Source organism: Leptonychotes weddellii, chromosome 8 (genome assembly GCF_054177405.1).
Source record: "Leptonychotes weddellii isolate Sample4059 chromosome 8, ASM5417740v2, whole genome shotgun sequence".
Lineage (NCBI taxonomy): Eukaryota > Metazoa > Chordata > Mammalia > Carnivora > Phocidae > Leptonychotes > Leptonychotes weddellii.
The window spans coordinates 98,977,409-98,999,150 of NC_138376.1; the positions used below are offsets into that span (position 1 = coordinate 98,977,409).

At 37.0% G+C, this 21,742-nt stretch overlaps 1 protein-coding gene across 1 annotated transcript in view; it reads left to right on the top strand.

The window, feature by feature from the left end:
* The window catches only part of LAMA2 (laminin subunit alpha 2), a 576,425-nt gene that overhangs the window by 125,409 nt on the left and 429,274 nt on the right, over positions 1-21,742 (top strand). Inside the window, exons 2-3 of the mRNA XM_081828983.1 lie at positions 6,580-6,750; positions 13,792-13,904. Coding sequence (XP_081685109.1) covers positions 6,580-6,750; positions 13,792-13,904 — 284 coding nt within the window. The remainder of the gene's footprint in view (positions 1-6,579; positions 6,751-13,791; positions 13,905-21,742) is intronic.

Here is a 21,742-nt window from a genome sequence, read left to right on the forward strand (position 1 = left end):
TTGATTCATTGGAAGCTACTCCACAATTATTAAAAGTAGAACCTCTACATGCAGGTTTTAAAAGTGCTTCTGCCCTTTGAAACCAGAGTGTGAGATTTTGAGGTTACAAATCATCACAATCATGCAAATGTGTATGAACACACCACAGTATTTGGAGTAGCAAATATAGTATAAAAACATCCAACTGGAAATTTGGTGAACTTTCTAAATGTTTGCCATATTGTAAAAAATTTCTATTTTTCACCTGCTATAACTTAGCTTTTTCTAGACTATTTATTATAGTATACATTATATAACAGAATATATATTATTTTCTATATAGTAATCATATTCCTATCTCTAATAAAATACACAATATAGGGAGAATAAATATTTGGTTTTGTTCAGACTTTGTTTGTTATGCCACAAATCCAACTAAATTTACTTAGTCTAGATACTATTCAGAAAAAATGTCAATCATAATCATATGGGTAATGACGACTGGCTTTTATGTCATTAACATTACATGACCTCAAATTGAATTAAGAGGCTGTAAGTCAATACTCTATAAAGGTTCACCAGCTATTTGTAGTTCATTTACACTCACAGTGTTTACATAATCTTAACCAAACAACCCATATTGAATGTAGCAATAAATATTGCTCTCCTGCTTTTGAGTGGGAATAAATAGGAACAGCTTAATAGATTTAACATATAATGAAAATGGGCTGCAATCTATAATACAACCTGCTGAAGATTCAATAATAGCTCAGATATTGACTGACTCTTCAAATTGGTTGTTAGCAACTAATTGGAGACCTTCCCTGACCAATATACTTTACTGACTTTTTAAAAAAATAAACAGCAAAATAGCTGATAAAACTTCGAAAGGCAACTGTTCCTTGGCCACAAAGCAAGGCAATTAAATTGAAAAGGTTAATTTTGAGCACATGATTAATAAGTGTAACAAATCAATGGAAAGAACTGAAAGATAATAAATGTAAATTTTATTAATATCTTTGTTTATGAGTAGAAAAGTCTATGAAGCAACAAAGGGGTGGTGACTGGGCAAGTTATTTCTTCTATTAAATATGTAAACTGATAAGCTGAGGACCAGGTTTTGTCTCTTCTTCATGCCCTGATAAGAATAAGTCTTCTAGGTTAAAGGGCTGAGTTCAAATCTTAGTTTTCAATCTTACTAATTCATAATTTTGTGCAAAATGTTCATCTTCTCTGGGCTGCACGTTCTTCATTTGTAAAATGAGACTGATAAAATCTATGCAATGGGGTGACCAAGCGATTAAGTCCTATCAATGAATATGAAATAGCTTCTGAATCAGTGTTACTTCTTTACATGTGATTCTTTTACAGCCATGTCATTTTGCTCACATTTTATTCATTTAATTCTGTGGGGGAATTGGAATGTAATCCAATTCTATATTTTCAGACCCTACAATATACAATAAAATAGTTTTCACCAGTCGTCTTTCCTTTCTGGCCCCCTCCCATGATTACTCAGACCTGAGAAAGTGCAGGTCAAGCCAACTCAAATCAGGTCCTACACAGGGCTGCACCAGAGCAGGGCATGGGGAGTCTTACCCATATCTGTGAAACAGACTCAAGGTCAGGGTCAAAGTCAGAACTAGTCAAAGTTGAGGGAGGAGACAAAGATCACAGAACAAAACTGACAGTGTCCTGCGGCAGTTTTAGAGATGGATGGCCACTGCCTGAGATGGCTTTTGTATAAGTAAACTGGTTTTGTTTGGAGGGATTAGAAGGGGTTTAACTACCTAAACTTACTCTGCAGGCCAGCAAGACGAGAGGTAGAGTTTTGTCCTAGAAATAGGATGCCTGGCATATGTCTTCCTTCTAATTACCTATTTTGTTCTACAGTATACACTAAAATTATGAAGACCTGTAAAAAAATGCCACTAAAACAAATTACTGACAGTGACAAATAGGCAGCGGTTTGTTTTGATGTATATGTGAACCATTGTGTATACTCTGTGTAATCTCTATGTGTCTAGATCTGTAGCCATATCTGTATCTGTATATCTATATACCTGGATCTGTATCCATGTCTAAACAATCACCTAATCTTACGGGTTAAAACAATCACAAGAACTCCATTAGTCACTCAAAATTCACATAAGCTTTCAGAAACAAGTCCATACTCATATGCTGTTCCCTCTGCCTGCTGTGTTTGCTCTTCCCTACTTCCTTTTCTCTACCAGATAAACTACTATTTTTCCTTTGAGATTCATCTCATATCACTTCTCACAAGAAAGCCTATCTTAATAGTGTTTTCATTCTCAAATCTTTTGTGGTATCTGGCATACTGTGCTCAATCCATATTTGATGAGATAATAATTGTACAGTTAAATGCAAAATGGCAATGAATGATAGAAGAGAAAGATAGACAAATTTTATTTAATCATATATCATTTACCAATCTAGAGAATAAAATAAGGTAAAGAGATAATGCTTTGGGAATGATCAAATTATTTTAAAATTTGTAATGTGGTGAACTTCACAAAATTGAGGTAGTTTCCAATAAGTCTGCATATATAAGTAAAACTAAAAAAAAAGATAAATAACATTTGTACTTATAGTACTTTACCATTTAGAAAACACTCTACATTTCCTCATGAAATATATAACAGTAGCTTTATGAATGGCTAATATTTTTCTGACAGTGACCATCTGATCATATTAGCTCTACTCATGTCACATTGGCAGAAAGTCTCATTGAGGGGGTCAGAGCATACAGATGAGGGAAACGAGGGGGCTGGGGAAATAAACTCATCGGGAAGAATGAATAAGATAGTGATTGCAATTGAGTAAAAAAGTAAATTCTGTCTCTAAAGGCAAGGGAAACAAAAGTAAAAATGAACTATTGAGACTTCATCAAGATAAAAAGCTTCTGCACAGCAAAGAAAACAGTCAACAAAACTAAAAGTCAACCTACAGAATGAGAGAAGATATTTGCAAATGACATAACAGATAAAGGGCTGATATCCAAGATCTATAAAGAACTTCTCAAACTCAACACCCAAAAAAACAAATAATCCAGTCAAGAAATGGGCAGAAGATATGAACAGACACTTCTCCAAAAAAGACATACAAATGACTAACAGACACATGAAAAAATGTTCCACATCACTTGCCATCAGGGAAGTGCAAATCAAAACCACATTGAGTTATCACCTTATACCAATTAGAATGGCCAAAATTAATAAGACAAGGAGTGACAAATGTTGGTGAGGATGTGGAAAGGGGAACCCTCTTACACTGTTGGTGGGAATGCAAGCTGGTACAGCCACTCTGGAAAACAGTATGGACATTCCTCAAGACATTAATAATAGAGCTACCCTATGATGCAGCAATTGCACTACTGGGTATTTACCCCAAGATACAGATGTAGTGAAAAGAAGGGGCACATGCACCCCAATGTTCATAGCAGCAATGTCCACAATAGCCAAACTGTGGAAGGAGCCAAGATGTCTTTCAACAGATGAATGGATAAAGAAGATGTGGTTCATATATACAATGGAATATTACTCAGCCATCAGAAAGGATGAATACCTACCATTTGCATTGACATGGATGGAACTGGAGGGGATTATGCTAAGTGAAATAAGTCAAGCAGAGAAAGACAATTATCATCTGGTTTCACTAATATGTGGGATACAAGAAATAAGGCAGAGGACCATAGGGGAAGGGAGAGAAAACTGGATGGGAAGAAATCAGAGAGGGAGACAAACCATGAGAGACTCTGGACTCCGGGAAAAAAATTGAGGGTTGCAGAAGGGAAGGGGGTGGGGGAATGGGGTAACTGGGTGATGTGCATTAAGGAGGGCACATGATCTGATGAGCACTGGGTGTTATATGCAATGATGAATAAGAGAACTCTACATCTGAAACTAATGATGTACTATATGTTGGCTAATTGAACTTAATAAAAAAAATCCTCAAAAAAAAGTAAGTTCTGAACATCTGGCAAACAAGGAAAAATTGGAAACCCCAAGTAACTATTAGCTGGAGAAAAGCACAAGGCAGGAGGGCTGGGAGGGTGGGGGCATGGCTAGATTGGAGCAGCAGAACCAGAGGGATTTTAGAAACTGGTAAAAGTGTGGTGAGGGAGGGAAGAAAGAGATTGTTTGGAGTCAGCTTTTTGGGAGACCCTGAGAGTGACTGAGACAATAATTGTGGTCTTGCCTGGTCTTATGAATTTGCTTACCTCTTTGAAATTGTTGAGCATGATTACAAAAGAGATCAAAATTATTTAAAAATCTTTTTTATTTGCTGTACTGCTATTTCTTTCAATGCAGTTCTAAGATCAACCAGGACCACAAGTTAGCAATAGATTTATGTAGTTTCATATGATATAGTAGAGGACATGCAGTATAGTGATTAAGAGGATAGATCTGGAGCGAGATTTCTTGGGCTCAAATCACAGTTCTGCTATTTGCTAGCTGCAATCATAGGCAAGTTACTGAACATCTCAATAAAATAAGGGTAATAATAGCATGTAGCTCCTAAGGGTATCATTTGTAGCAAATTAGTCCAAGAAGATAGAGTGCTAGAACAGTGCCTGACAGAATAGTTCCTGGAACATTATAAACATTCAATAATGCTGATGAGGAGGAGGAGGATGAAGATGCAGATAATGCAAAGAGCATTTATGTGGCCAGGGGCGCCTGGGTGGCTCAGTTGGTTAAGCGACTGCCTTCGGCTCAGGTCATGATCCTGGAGTCCCGGGATCGAGTCCCGCATCGGGCTCCCTGCTCGGCAGGGAGTCTGCTTCTCCCTCAAGACCCTCCCCCCTCTCCTGCTCTCTCTCTCAAATAAATAAATAAATAAAATAAAAAAAAGAACATTTATGTGGCCAGTATTTATAGTCCATTCATTTTACAAATATATTGCGTACTTACTCTGTACCTAGCATGTGCTAAGGTTTGAAGATAGGGAAGAAAACACTGATGAACTCAAAACTCTAGGGATCTCAGTAAAACACTGGGACATAAGATTTAGTTAATAAAGAACTTTCTATCAGAGATTGAGTTAATGTAGACCTACTTGGCATGTGTATAGAGCAGAGACCACCTAAATGGTTAGCATGTTCCTTATACAAACTGAGTCAAATTATCTGTAATCTCAAATGTACTTTCTCCAAGACAAGTTTTTTAGTTAGAGTGGCTTCTGATAAATGACTTTACTATATTGTCATTGAAAATAGATCCATAAAATACAAATACTAGACATGTATACATGAAGCAAAATTGACATTAAGTTGTAGCAAGTAAAGACCTGAGTTCATTTGGAATGAAGGGCCTTCTCATCTCTACACTAAGATGGGTCTCTGTGATTTTATCTGAGCAAGCTTAAAATTCTATTGTATCTAAGAAATAATTGCCGGTAGGATCATGGACTACTATACTTGTTGTTTCTGATAATATATTGCTATATAATATGGCCTTATAGCACAGAAGGCAGTAAAGAATTGTTTTCCAAAATCTTTTTATCATTTGCTATTTTCTCCAGTTTGGATATAAAGGAATTATAACAACCACTTAATGCTAAATAATAATTGGAGCATAAAAATGACCACAAAAAATATAAATGCAAACTTGTGCAAAACCTTTACATATGATTATAGTTTACTGTTAGATATAAAATAGCTGAAATGGAAGATGGAAGATGGATCTTTTGCCAATAACATGAAGAGAAGATTTTTTTTTATTTTTTTATTTATTTATTTATTTTTTATTTTTTTTATTCTTATGTTAATCCCCATACATTACATCATTAGTTTTAGATGTAGTGTTCCATGATTCATTGTTTGTGCATAACACCCAGTGCTCCATGCAGAATGTGCCCTCCTCAATACCCATTACCAGGCTAACCCATCCTCCCACCCCCCTCCCCTCTAGAACCCTCAGTTTGTTTTTCAGAGTCCATCCTCTCTCATGGTTCGTCTACCCCTCCGATTTCTCCTGCTTCATTCTTCCCCTCCTGCTACCTTCTTCTTCTTCTTTTTTTTTCTTAACATATATTGCATTATTTGTTTCAGAGGTAGAGATCTGAGATTCAACAGTCTGAGAAGATTTTTTTTTTTAAAGTGTGTGTTAGAGATGGGACTTTCTTCCTAATAAAGTATTAGAGGTTAAAAATTAAGAAGATAGGGGGCGCCTGGGTGGCTCAGTTGGTTAAGCGACTGCCTTCGGCTCAGGTCATGATCCTGGAGTCCCGGGATCGAGTCCCACATTGGGCTCCCTGCTCGGCAGGGAGTCTGCTTCTCCCTCTGACCCTCCCCACTCTCATGTGCTCTCTCTCACCCTCTCTCTCTCAAATAAATAAAAATTAAGAAGATAGGTTTAGATTTTATATTTAAGACCCAAAAAGAAATGTTCATTTGAGAACACATGCTATTTATATAGAGTACTTAATTAAGTCAAATATTCAATTATCACTGATTATTTAATTTTCGATTAATTTAATGCTCTGAAAAATATCCTATCTTAATTTCATCTTAAAATGCACCAAAATCATACCATGTTGTTTCTGGCCCACAAATCTTCATTTGTCCTTCTTTTTCAGGTTTATTTCCTGCTGTCCTGAATCTTGCTTCTAATGCTCTCATCACCACAAATGCAACATGTGGAGAAAAAGGACCTGAAATGTATTGCAAATTGGTAGAGCATGTCCCTGGGCAGCCCGTGAGGAACCCTCAGTGTCGAATCTGCAATCAAAACAGCAGCAATCCATACCGTATGTATTTTAATACGTATTTGCCTGGCACTGGCTAGGATCTGTAATTGAGAGATTTTGAGGTGAAGCTGCATTAAAGTCAAAGGGTTTGTGGTCTCCCAAATTCCTGGAACTTGGAACTTGGGAAAGGGAGCTTCTTTATACCCCTTCTCTACCATCTGACAAACATCATTGGAGTTCTTTATATGTACTAGGTACATTACTTGAGGAAGGTTTTCTAGCTGAAGACCTGTGCCAGTCATTAGGTTTACTACCTCCAGAATAGTATCTGAGGATGTGGTTATTAATGTAGGCTTTAGTCATTCATTGGTCACTTATGTGCCAGGTACTCTGGTGAAGATTCAACTTCAACAGGAATAAGGTGTGGTCCCTCACTTCAACTAATGAAGAAATGGGCAAAAAGTCCAAAGTAAAGAATCAGTAGAGGGGCTTGAAGGAGAGAGAGGAGGGTCACAAATTCAGTCCTGGTGCAAATGAAGGCTTGCCAAAAGAAGGGATATCTAAGCTGAGATCCAAGGACAAGTATTAGCTGAGCAGGTAAAAGAGAGAGTGGGGAGAGAAGAAGAAATGCCAAGAAGAGACTTCCGAATAAGACAGAAAAACTTACTTGCTCAGGGAACTACAAGTAGTTAGGAATGGCTAGAACTAAAAGCATCAAAAGGCAGAACGTAGAGGTAAATCTTGTGCAGAGCCTGGAACCAGATTATGGAGGTTCTTAAACACCACAAGAGGAGTGTTTTAAGGACAAGTGTCATACAAAGCCCCCTTGCTGGCTTCTATGAACTCCACTGACATCTCAGATTCATTTATGTATTTATTTGGCAAGCATTTGAACACCTGTTATTAGCAATGCATTGTATTGAAGCATAATGGTAAATCATAAGTAGCCCTTAACTTAAGAGACTGAAAGGGGAAATAGGAGAAACAGAAAAGTAAATAGAGTGTTAAGGGAACATGAGAGAGGTTATTTAACTATTCCTGGGGGAAAGTGACCCATGTGCTGCAAAAATAAGAGTAAGATGAAAAGTATTATAAAAGAAAAAGCATATGCAAATCTTGGAGGTATGGAACAGCATGATATATTCAGTTAATTATGAGTAATTTGGTTTAACAGGTAAAGAACTTACATGGAGAAGGGGAGGGTGGTATGCAAGAATTCTAGAGATGGAGGTTGATTTAGAGATACATATTGGGAAATTATCAAATATATATTGGGGAGGTTAATAATGTAAATACTTAATGTCAGTGAGGTGAGTAATAAAACTTCACAATTATATTATTTTAAAATTTGCTTAGTTTCCTTCTCTTTTTAAGTTGCAAAGCTTATAAAATGAAGGAAGTTTTCTCTCACAGTCTACATTTTTTTATCTCAAAAGAAAGTTGGAAGGCATTGTGCATTCTTTACTGGAACTGGTTAAAAGGAAGAACGCATAGTCGCCTCTCTATTGTATAATTTAGGGGTGCTGAAAACATTATTTTATTTGGAGAATTGGGACTTTTGTGACTAAAATTGGTGGTCTTGTGTATCACAGAATGTTAAAAAAAAATAAGAAGAAGATGGCGACCATCAGAAACCTTCCTTGCCTTTTAACGGCTCTGGTTATTTCTATGATGTAGATTATCATGGTATGGGCATAGGAGTGGGGAGTGATGGAACACATCTTACCTGTTTGCTTATTTTTGTATAGAACAATAAAGGCAAAGGATCTAGGTCAAAGCCTTGTGGAAATATCAAAAACTAAGGGAGGTAGGTTAAGTGGAATCTAGAAAGGCAATAAAGAGAAACAGAATCCAAGGAAGGAAATCAGAAGATTCAGGTACCATGCATGTGAGAAAGGAAAGAATTTTCAGGAAGAATGAGTAATCCACAATGTTAACTGCTTCCAAGAAATTGAGTAAGCAAAGTGTAAAATAGATTTTCCTTGATTTTGACAGTATGGGATCCATCGGTAACCTTGTTAAAGCAGTCAGTGGATTGATGGTGGCAAAAGTCACACCACAAAGTTGATAAATGAGTGGTAGAAAGGAAAGAAAGGAGTGTAGGAATAGTCCCTCAAATATCTTTGATGTGAAAGGGAATGGAGGACTTCGACAGAGGAACATGTGGTGTATTGAAGGTTTTCAGAGTCAGGAGGCATTTGAACAAGTTTCAGTGAAAGGAGAGGCCAGGAAAGTTGAGGATAAAGGTGGGGGTGGTAGTTCTCTAGAGGTAAAAACGGATGAGTCACTAAACAGAGGTGGAAAGCCTTGAATTAAGAGACACATATCTTTTAACTGATCAAATCAGAACGAGGGAGGATGAGTAGAGGCAGAGAGAAGGAAGTATTTGGGAGGGAATTATTATTTAATGTTCTTGATTTTCTCATTAAGATATGTGTCTGAGTCTTCTGTTAAGGAAAGAAGTAAAATTTTGATTAACTGCTTTCGGGGAATAGGAAAATTGCTGAGCCATAATGAGAATGAAGTAAGAATTCCATATGGGGTAAAATGGAAGAATCAAATGTTTGTACTGAGCCTCATGCAATTTTACAGAGAAAGTGGAATGGAAGGATAAGGGGCAAGAAAATGGAAGTAAAGGCCAGAAGATAAATGAATTGATCGACTATGAGCTTTAGGTTCATTAGGGAGGAAAATGAAGCCTGATGGGGAGAAACTGCCATTGGTTTAGACTGGTAGCCTTGATGATTTCATGAGGAATGTGAGAAAGCCCAGAGGCATAGAAATGGTTGGGATGGAGTGGGGAGTGATGGGCAGGTGGTTGGGAGTGTGTGAATGCGTGTTTAGGTTGGACTGGGCAGAGAGGGAGAGTTAAAGTGTGTAAAATTGTGTGTGTGTGTATACATGTATATGTGTGTGTGTATAAATATAAATATACATATTTATAGTTCCTATAAATACAATGTTAGGATAGATAAGGTTTGAATATAGAAAGCAATTAAACAAATATTTGAAACTATAAACTCAGGGCTTATATACCTAGTGGTACATATTATAAGTGATGTAGAATTTCTGAGAAGGAAAACATTAGTGGGAACTGAAGTATCAAGAGAAGTTTCCAAGAAGGTCAGACTTAGTTGGGCATTAAAAAGCCTAATTGCCTGATATTAGAGGGAAAGGTATTCCAGGAAAGGAGAAAAACAAGAAACTATGTACAGTCACAGAGACAGAATAGAAGGAAGATGCAAAGATTGGGGTGGAAAATAATTGAATGGAGACTCTTGGTTGGAAAAAATGGATGAGATGCATTTGCCAAATTGAGTCCAAGAGAGACCCTGTCACTTCCCCCTTCAGTCTTTTGTGTTTCAGTGGAAGCATCCATATTTAGGCAAATTTAGCTTTATATTGGGACAATAGTGAACAGAATGTTTTAGTAACTAAGCACTATGCAAAGGAGATATTTTTTGTATTTCCTCATTTTTATTTACCTGAAGTGTTCTTTAAACTTATAGTCTGGATTTACTTTGTGTGATTAATTTTAAGCTACCAACTTCATTACATTTCAAAGTCCTGTTTTGGAACTAGAAATTTAGAAAGAACAATACCCTATAAGAATAAACATCTAGCAATAAACTACATGAATATATTTTAGGAAAAGTTGGAGCAACAGATGATAAAGTTTTACAAATTCATTGAACAGTTAGAATAAATCTGGCAGGTAGGTACTCAACTACCATACAAAGAAAAGGAAACTTGAACTTCCTGTTAATAGATTGTGCTTCCCAATTAAAAACTAGCAGTTTGAAATATTTACCTCGTCAATGATTCCCTTGCCAATTTTCTGATCAGTTAGCCCTTGGAATGACTTGTGTAGCTATCCCTGTTGAGGATGTTATAAGTTTCTATCTCATTCTAAATAAGGGAAGTATGCCAACAATTAATCAGTATTTGCAAATTAATTATGATTAAACTTTCATAATGGGGATTTGGTTAATTGTTGATTCATCTCCCAATCCTCATTTTTGTGACTAATTCTCTTATCAATTTGACCTGAGTTGGGAGATATCAAAATTTCCAATTAGATAGCTTCTCTCAGAATTACCTAAGAGCCACAAATTTGATTTGGAAATGTGGTTTTGTGTGTGTTTTCAGTCACATATTAAACCCACAGTCTGTAAAGAAGATTCCGGAAGATGTTTGGGGAATGTTTGCTGTGATATTTTTCTTCAGAAGCAATGCCAGAAATATTTCACTTATGGTTCTGACTCCTAATGTGCCAATTTCAGCACCCACTGATACCACAAGGGCATTTATTTGATATTTGGTTTTGCTTATGGTATTTGCTATTATTATAAAGACCTGACACCTTTCCTAGCTTCAACAGAACAAGTGCTAATTATTAAATACATTCAGCAGTTTTACTTTTCAGTAATGAGGTAGGATGCCTCATCTCAGTGGACTGCAAATGTGGTAAGACTTGATACAAAACAAAATCCATCCAGTTGTTTAGCTGAACTAAATAATTTATCAATAAAAATAGAATATTTTTGTCCTGTCCTATGCTCTCATATTCCCATAAGTAACTGGAGAACATAAGCCTCTATGTTTTTAATTAAACAAGTCATAGCAGACTACTGTAATAAAACTAATATAATCAAAGAATATTCAGTTTGAATAAAAATTTTTCTTTTGAAGAGAATTTCACTTTATTATGAAATTCCTATTGCATTGAGAACTTCATTTTCCTTGGTTTTGTTGTTCTTTTCAAATTTTTTATTAAATGCAATTCAGCTCTAATTAAGATTCAGAACAGTGTACATTTTGAACAGATGTATAATTTATTTTATGTATATGCATACTGGTTAGAATATTAATAGCTCTAATGTTCCTCTGGTAACCGTGTTAGTTTAGAGTTCTCATCCAAGGTATGTTTAACTGGTCCATGGAAAAATGAGAAAATGGGAAATTCTAAATTTTTAATGACAACAAAATGAATACATTTTAAAGAACTCTTCTTCATTTTAAAATTATGGTTCTTTAAAACTTTTGTTGGTTTCAGTTGTTCATTATTTGATGAAATAATAGTGATGGTATATTAAATGACAGTAAAGTAGACTGGAGGTTACTGTGACTTGCATCAATGAAGAGCCAGAACTCATATCAGTTCCACAAATCTCTCTCACATACATTTTTTTTTAATTTACTTTTTTTCTGAAAAATAATCTGGGAACCCCTGCTGTGGAGTGGAGTTTTGTTATCCCTATTTCAAGAATTGCACACACAATGTAAGTGAGTTGCCATGGTTAAATACCAAATAGTGGAGCCAGGTGGAATATCTAGCTCCTCATACTCCAGCTCTTCTTATTCCAGATCTCATGCTTTTTTCATCACCATTATCATTAGAGTACCTGTTTACATTACTACATCGTGTAGGCAAATGGAGAGTCCATGACTGCTCCTTGTAGTGATATGGTTTGTTCATTATTTGAAGTATTCCTTCCATTTACAAAAAAGATCCTGTTTTACTCTAAAAGGTTACTCTTAGACCATTTATTTAAACATTTCCCCAGAGAAGTAGTATTAAAAAATTCTCAAGACTGACCCCCCAAGTCATATGCAATCCATAATGTACAGAAGAGTAGCAGGGAAGCTAGCCTCCGGTTTGCTTACATTTCAATGGTTCAATATGTTGACTTTCAAGTGAGAGTTTAGGAAGTTAAGTACCTTAGCGCAGCCCTTGGAATAGAAATAGGAACATCTCCATCCACCTCCACTCCTGCCATCCTCGCCTGTGAATGAGCTTGAGCCTGTTTTTAGAAGAGAAGAAAAAACAAAAAAAACAAAAAACGGAATTTGTATTACTTGGAAAAGGAGAACAGATTTCAGATAAGAACCCATGACTAAGAACCAAACCAGAATGAGGGCTTTGGTACCTTAGGGGTAATGGGTGCTGATGTGAGGGACACAGTGCTAAGCTGGAGGAAATGCAAAGTGTGAGGAGCGCAAGAAGGAAAGGGATGGCAAGAAAAGACTGCTGGGGTAGGGTGGGGTGGGGTGATTGTCCACCCTCCTGTCGTCTATCTCCAGTTTTCCTTTTAATTCGCACACCGGGTTCTGTTCTCACCTATCTGGAGTAAAGGTGAGGGAAGATCCACGTTTTGTTGGTAGGACAGAGTTCCGTGGGCTATTCTCTCCCTGCTTACCATTATTGTCCAGACTCCTCCATTGAGTTAGTGATGATGGGGATGGGAAAATGCTAGATGGGAGATTTGGAGTATCTTTCATTATATATATATTTTTAAAGATATACTTCTTTATGAGAGTGCACACACAAACATGAGCAGGGGGAGGGGCCAAAGGAGAGGGAGAGAGAGGATCTCGAGCAGGCTCCTGACTGAACATGGAGCCCCATGTGGGGCTTGAACTCACAGCCCTGAGATCAGGACCTTTGCCAAAACCAAGAGTTGGACGCTCAACTGACTGAGCCACCCGGGCACCCCATCTTTCATTATATTTTTTAAATAGTGGTTGGAAGTTGGCCAGTTAAGGCCTGACTGCAAAAAGTCTCATAGGATGGATTTGACAGCATTTTATATTAAACCCAGATACATACTGGACTGCCCAAGTCTTGGTAATAATGAATGTGTCAGAAGGGTAAATCTTCAAGTACCTTTCAACCACAATTCAGGATTTCATGTTTTTGTTCACAAAGTGAATGGCATACTAGAGCTGCCTCAAACAGTAGAGTTTTTGCCTCTTTGACTGACACATCCATTAGATCTCAATATTATTTCTTCACACTTTAGTTCTGTAGTAATCTTTAAAGTCACCTATTTGATTTGATGACCAGAGTGTTGAGCAGCTTCTTCTCTTACAGCCTAACTATTGAGGCATTTCATGCTACCTTATAGAGTGTTGTGAAAAAGTTGGCATTAAATTAATTCTGTTGAAGATATGAGTTTCTCTCTATATTATTTTGATGTTTGATATTCACATGATGATGCTTTCAACTTAGTTTTACTTTTTTCTTTAAAGGAACAGCTATAAATTCATTATATGATCTTTTTTTTTTAATCCTTCCACATATTGCTGCTGATTCAACAGAGAGACACCCGATTACAAATGCTATTGATGGAAAGAACACTTGGTGGCAGAGTCCCAGTATTAAGAATGGAATTGAATACCATTATGTGACAATTACACTGGATTTACAGCAGGTATAGTGCCTCTTTTTTTTTTTTTTAATCATTTTCCACTTTTAAAGTTGTATCTTGGATTTACTATTTGTTTAGTTAGTAGTTCTTGGGTGAAAGAATATTTTTATTATTGCCCTCCATCATTTTCTTAATACAAGGAACAAAGGGGCCTCTTCCTTTAGGATATTGTTATTTAGAAATACTTGGCATTTATTTCTAAAGCACAACAAAAATGAGTTCCCGTGAAGAGTTTAGAACTGAATTAGGAGCTGATTCTGTTTTGACTAATGAGAGTTAATGATGAAAACATAGATCAACAAAATTTTACATAAAGAAAATATATAACTTTTAAAATAATACAGCGCTCCTGCTCTGCTCATGGTGTGTGCACTGAAAGGTTCTTGGATAACAGGGCTCTTGAGTAAATTGCCTCTCATTACTGAGAGTTGAACAAGCTGTGACAGTTGATTCTTAAATTAAACTTGGGCCACTAAACAAGGTAACAAGCCTTGTAGTTGTACAAAATTGATGTTGAAGTTATTAGAATTTGTGTGGCAGAGGCCTGGGTGCCTTCTGCACTTAATTTCTTTCTTCTTTCTGTTCACAATATTCAGGCCAGGCTGAAGTTATTAATCAAGAATTACCATCACCCCACATTATTTAGGCTTGCAAATTGGATGGAATCTGGTAAAATGTTCCCATATTTTGCTGTTATTAAATACAAAAGCTAATTTAATTGACCAAAGGCTGAAACTGGGGGTGTTTAACTTGGATGACTTCTGTAACCTTGGCCTGTTTCTCATTCCCTGGAATCAGTGTAGGAAAGGTTCTCAGCCACTCCTCCCATGCCCAGTGAAGTCAGAGCAGCAAGGCATTGTGGGGTTAGTGAAGGCGGAATGGCCGAGATAGTTAGTGCAGATACTATTTATACACTGTAGATGTCATGTTTCCACAGGTGGTCGTAGTGGAGGGAAGCATCAGCCAATGGGGTTAGTCACATTCCCAGGGGACCAGATAGGCACCAGCCATTTCACATATCGATGCTATTTGTCATCAACAGGAGTACAACCTCCTGCCCCCACCCAGAGTTTGGGCCCATTTTTTTGCCAGGGTAGACAGATTCAGGAACTACAGTTGCTGGCTGGTGAGTCTCACAGGAGACCCTCTTCTCACCCATCTAGGACAACTCAGGACCTTAACAAGGTGACAGCAAGGACTCAGGGCTGTAGCTAAATTGCCAGCTGGCATGGATTCATGTCTAACCATTCTAACAGCTGAATGTCAGCCTTGAGTTAATGGCATTTCTCAGGAAGTCTCATAGTACTATCAGGGACTAGCAGAGCAAACTACAACACTGATCAGTGATGCATTAAGTCATTGAAGACTTGTGCATGAATACCCTGAGGATCTTACCCTCAAAATGCACTTCAAACCTCTTCTGATAAAGACAGCTTGGTCCTTTATCAGTCACCATGGAAGATATGGTTATTGAAAGTTAGCCTTCCCAATCAAAAGTAAGTCTCCTGTCTGTTGCCTTGTGTCATCTTCTGGGATAGGGAATTAATAAATAGTGATCGTCAATTACTCTAGCTAACTCTCTACTTATTCTTTAAATGCACATGGGACAAGATCATCTATTAATATAATTTACTCAAATCACTTATATTACTCTTTGATCTCAACCACAGTAGTATATATTTATTAAACATAACAGCATTTTTTTCTTCTAATTTAAAACTGGATGGTCCAGTTAGAAGCTTTTGTTAAATCATTTCTATCCAATAACTATCATTTTTTAAGCATTTTCTTTTTTTCTTTTTTTAAAAGTTCTTATTTAAATTCAATTTAATTAACATAACCTGTAATATTAATTTCAGAGGTAGAATTTAGTGATTCATAAGTTGCATACAACACCCAGTGCTCATTACTTCAAGTACCCTTCTTAATGCCCATCGCCCAGTTACTCCAACCCCCCGCCATGTACCTCCCTTCTAGCAACCCTTAGTTTGTTTCCTATAATTAGGAGTCTCATGATTGGCCTCCTTCTCTGTTTTCATCTTATCTTATTTTCCTTCACTTCCTCTATGTTCATCTGTTTTATTTCTTAAATTCCTCATGAGTGAAATCATATGGTATTTGTCTTTCTCTGACTGACTTATTTCGCATAGCATAATACCCTCTAGTTCCATCCATGTCGTGGCAAAAGGCAAGATTTCATTCTTTTTGATGGCTGAGTAATATTCCAGTGTGTGTGTGTGTGTGTGTGTGTGTGTGTGTGTGTGTGTGTACCATATCTTCTTTATCCATTCATCTGTTGATGGACATCTAGGCTTTTTCCATATTTTGGCTATTGTGAACATTGCTGCTATAAATATTGGGGTGCATGTGGCCCTTTGAATCATTATGTTTGTATCCTTTGGATAAATACCTAGTAGGGCAATTGCTGGGTCATAGGGTAGCTCTAATTTTAACGTTTTGAGGAACCTCCATACTCTTTTCTAGAGTGGCTGTACCAATTTGCATTCCCATCAACAGTGCAAGAGGGTTCCCCTTTCTTCACATCCTTGCCAACATCTGTCATTTCCTGGCTTGTTAATTTTAGCCATTCTGACTGGTGTGAGGTGGTATCTCATTGAGATTTTGATTTGGATTTCCCTGATGCCTAGCGATGGTGAGCACTTTCTCATGTGTCTGTTGGCCATTTGTATGTCTTCTTTGGAGAAATGTCTGTTAATGTCTTCTGCCCATTTCTTGACTGGATTTTTTGTTTTTTGGGGTGTTGAGTTTGCTAAGTTCATTATAGATTTTGGATACTAGCCCTTATCTGATAAGACATTGGAAATATCTTCTCCCATTCTCCAAAGGTTGCCTTTCAGTTTTGTTGACTATTTCCTTTGCTGTGCAGCTTTTTATCTTGATGGAGTCCCAATAGTTCATTTTTGCTTTTGTTTCTCTTGCCTTTGGAGACGTGTCTAGCAAGAAGTTGTGCTGCTGAGGTCACAGAGGTTGCTGCCTGTGTTCTCTAGGATTTTGATGGATTCCTGTCTCACATTTAGGTCTTTCACCCTTTTTGAGACTATTTTTGTGTATGGTGTAAGGAGATGGTCCACTTGCATTCTTCTGCATGTGACTGTCCAATTTTCCCAACACCACTTGTTGAAGAAACTTTTTTCAATTGGATATTATTTCCTGCTTTGTTGAAGATGAGTTGACCATAGAATTGAGGGTCCATTTCTGGGTTCTCTATTCTGTTCCATTGATCTATGTGTCTGTTTTGGTTCCAGTACCATACTACCATACTGTCTTGATGATTACAGCTTTGTAATACACCTTAAAGTCTGGAATGGTGATGCCTCTAGCTTTGGTTTTCTTTTTCAACATCACTTTGGCTATATGGGGTCTATTCTGGTTCCATACAAATTTTGGGATTGTTTGTTCCAGCTCTGTGAAAAATGGTGGTGGTATTTTGGTAGGGATTGCATTGAATGTATAGATTGCTTTGGGTAGTATGGTCATCTTAACAATATTTGTTCTTCTAATCCATGAGCATGGAATGCTTTCTAATTTCTTTCATAATTCTATAGTTTTCAGAGTATAGACCTTTTACCTCTTTGGTTAGGTTTATTCCTAGGTATCTTATGGTTTTTGGTGCAATTGTAAATGGGATTGATTCCCTGATGTCTTTTTCTGCTGTCTCATTGTTAGTGTATAGAAATGCAACTGACTTCTGTACATTGATTTTATATCCTGCAACTTTGCTGAATTCATGCATCAGTTCTAGCAATTTATTAGTGGAGGCTTTCAGATTTTTTACATGGAGTATCATGTCATCTGCAGGAGTGAAGTGTGACTTCTTCCTTGCTGGTTTGGATGCCTTTAATTTCTTTTTGTTGTCTGATTGCTGAGGCCAGGACTTCTAGTACTATTTTAAACAACAGTGGTGAGAGTGGACATCCCTGTCATATTCATGACCTTAGGGGAAAAGCTCTCAGTTTTTCCCTATTGAGGATGGTATCTGCTGTGGATTTTTTGTGTATGGCTTTTATGATATTGAAGTATGTTCCCTCTATTCCTACATGGCAGAGAGTTTTTATCAAAAAAGGGTGCTGTATTTTGTCAAATGCTTTTTCTGCATCTATTGAGAGTATCATATGGTTCTTGTCCTTTCTTGATGTAGTGTATTATATTGATTGATTTGTGGATGTTGTACCATCCTTGCAGCCCAGGAATAAATCCTACTTGGTTGTGGTGAATAATCCTTTTAATGTACTGTTGATTCCTATTAATTAATATCTTGGTGAGAATCTATGTTCATTAGGGATGTTGGTCGATAATTCTCCTTTTTAGTGGAGTCTTTGGTTTTGGATGAAGGTAATGCTGACCTCATAGAGTGAGTTTGAAAGTTTTCCTTCCATTTCTATTTTTTTAAAATCATTTCAGAAGAATAGGTATTAATTCTTACTTCAATGTTTCATACCTATTATTTCATACCTACTTATTAATTCAACAGATCAGAGTCCATTTGAAAGCCCATTTTATACTAAAGCCATTTATATTTTCCTACATTTGCTTTGCATTCTGCACTCATGCATTCTCAAATGCTATCTATAGAGTTATGTGGATTTTTTTCCTACTCACTCTTCTTCCTATTTAGTTTAATAACCTTAAGATGAGTGACTACTCCAAGACATCTTTTATAGTTCAGTCTTCCTACCTTGTAGGTTTCTATTTATAAGACAGGACTATATACCTCCAAAGTCTGGAGTACACCTAGTGAAAGTGTTATATCTACTCCTATATCCCAGGATGGCACCCACCTATGTCCTTATTTACTTTAGCCCCTGCCTACTTCCTGCAAATCAACCTACTGTGTGCTCAAGAGAAAGGCAACACAATATGCAAAACGCAATAAATCTTTATTTCTTCTTAACTCAAGATTTTAATTTAGTCAGTGTTTTGATGATGTAAAACATTAATTAGGTTTTGTGATGTTTTTATAATGGAATTCCTCAGGGAGGAAGGGGCTTTAAACCTCCTATTTGGTCTTAGGCTTTGAGGTAACAAACTGTGGGATGTGTTCCTAGATCTTATTTAGCTAAGGACAGAGCTGCAAGCAGGCATATTTCAGTGCATTGGAAATAGAGAAAATGTGGACATCCTTATTATTTATTTACTTCTCACAAAAAATCTTAAAATGGCAGATGGAATTATCCTTATTTAATAGTTAAAGAACACTTAGGTTTGGAAAAGTCAAGTAACCTGGCCTCTTTACAAAGCTTATTATGGGCAGGGCTGAGATTTCAACCTAGGGAGTCTGAATCCAGACCCTGAAATATACCAGTATTTCCTGAACTGGGGTTTGAAGACTAGCTTAGGGAGCTCAAGAGAATTTTTTGTATATAATGTTAAGGGGCCCATACATTGTTTGGATTCTAGAAATACCACACTATGATCTCCTGGCTTCTATGAGAGAGTACAACCAACAACTGTTTTGTTGTAAACAAGAGACTAGAACTTTCATTTTCTAGTACATTTTAGTATGCGTCTAAAATGGCATAACTTCTGTCTTTTCCACATACAGCATGAAGGATTAATAGGTTATTGGGCATAAAATGAGCTATCACTCTACCAGGAGTCAAGGACAGCAGTTTTATAATGAATAGGTAAATATCACTAAATGTTTGTTTGTCATTGATTCAGCAAGAGGTTTGGCCATTCCCTAGTTCTCCTTTTTATTTTGAGGTGTGTGATTTCAGCCAGTGCCAGTTTTATTTGTTGTTGTTGATATATACTTGGATCCTTTGTGAAATTCTTTTTTATTTTATTTTATTTTTAATATTTATTTAAATTCAAGTTAGTTAGCATATAGTATAGTACTGGTTTCAGAGGAAAATTAAGTGATTCATCACTTACATATAACAGCCAGTAGTCATCCCAACAAGTGTCCTCCTTAATGCCCATCATCCGTTTAGTGCATCTCCCATCTTCATCCCCTCCAGCAACCCTCACTTTGTTCTCCATAGTTAAGTATCTCTTATGGTTTGCCTCCTTCTCTGTTTTTATCTTATTCTGTTTTTCCTTCTCTTCCCCTATGTTCATCTGTTTTGTTTCTTAAATTCCACATATGAATGAAATCATATGATATTTATCTTTCTCTGAGTGATTTATTTCCCTTAGCATAATTCACTCTAGTTCCAACCATGTTGTTGGAAATGTGAAGATTTCATTCTTTTTGATGCCTGAGTACTATTCCACTGTATATACATAACACATCCTCTTTCTCCATTCATCAGTCTATGGACATTTGGGCTCTTTCCATAATTTGGCTATTGTTGACAGTGCTTCTGTAAACATCAGGGGGCATGTACCCCTTCAAATCAGCATTTTTGTATCCTTTGGATATATACCCAGTAGTACAATTGCTGGGTTGTAGGGTAGCTCTATTTTTAACTTTTTGAGGAAACTCCATATTGTTTTCTAGAGTGGCTGTACCACTTTGCATTCCCACCAACAGTGCAAGAGGGTTCCCCTTTCTCCACATTCTTGCCAACATCTGTTGTTTTCTGAGTTTTTGATTTTAGCCATCTGACCAGTGTGAGGTGGTATCTCATTGTGGTTTTGATTTGTATTTCCCTGATGATGAGGGATAGTGAGCATTTTTTCATTTGTCTCAGCCATTTGTATGTCCTCTTTGGAGAAATGTCTGTTTGTGTCTTCTGCCCATTTCTTCCCTGGATTATTTATTTTGGGGGGGTTGATTTTGATGAGTTCTTTACAGATTCTGGATACCAGCCCTTATCTGATACATCATTCACAAATATCTTCTCCCAATTCCATAGGTTGCCTTTTAGTTCTGTTGATTGTTTCCTCCACTGTGCAGAAGTTTTTATCTTGATGAAGTCCCAATAATTCATTTTTGCTTTTATTTCTCTTGCCTCCAGAGACGTATCTAGTGAGAAGTTGCTACAGCTGAGGTCACAGAGATTGCTGCCTGTGTTCTCCTCTAGGATTTTGATGGTTTCCTGTCTCACATTTAGGTCTTTCTTTCATTTTGAATTTATTTTTATGTATGGTGTCAGAAAGTGGTCCAGTTTCATTCTTCTGCATGTGGCTGTTCAATTTTCCTAAAACCATTTGTCGAAGAGACTGTCTTTTTTTTTTTTTAAAGATTTTATTTATTTGACAGAGATAGAGAGAGGGAGAGCCCAAGCAGGTGGAGTGGCAGGCAGAGGGAGAGGGAGAAGCAGGCTCCCCGCTGAGGAAGGAGCCCGATGTGGGACTCGATCCCAGGACCCTGGGATCATGACCTGAGCCGAAGGCAGCCGCTTAACCGACTGAGCCACCCAGGCGCCCCGAGACTGTCTTTTTTCAATTGGATATTCTTTCCTGCTTTTTCAAAGATTAGTTGACCCTATAGTTGTGGGTCCATTTCTGGGTTCTTTACTCTGTTCCACTGATCTGCATGTCTGTTTTTGTGCCAGTACCATACTGTGTTGATGACTGCAGCTTTTTAAAACAGCTTGAAGTCTGGGATCTCTCACTTTGCTTTTCTTTTTCAAGATGGCCTTGGCTATTTGGGGTCTTTTGTGGTTCCATACAAATTTAAGGATTGTTTGTTCTAGTTCTGTGAAAAATGCTGGTGTTATTTTGATTGAGATTGCACTGAATGTGTAGATTACTTTGGGTAGTATGGACATTTTAACAATATTTGTTCTTCCAATCCATGAGCATGGAATGCTTTTCCATTTCTTCGTGTCCTCTTCAATTTCTTTCATAAGTGTTCTATAGTTTTTAGAGTACAGATCTTTTACCTCTTTGGTTAGGTTTATTCCTCGGTATCTTACTGTTCTGGGTACATT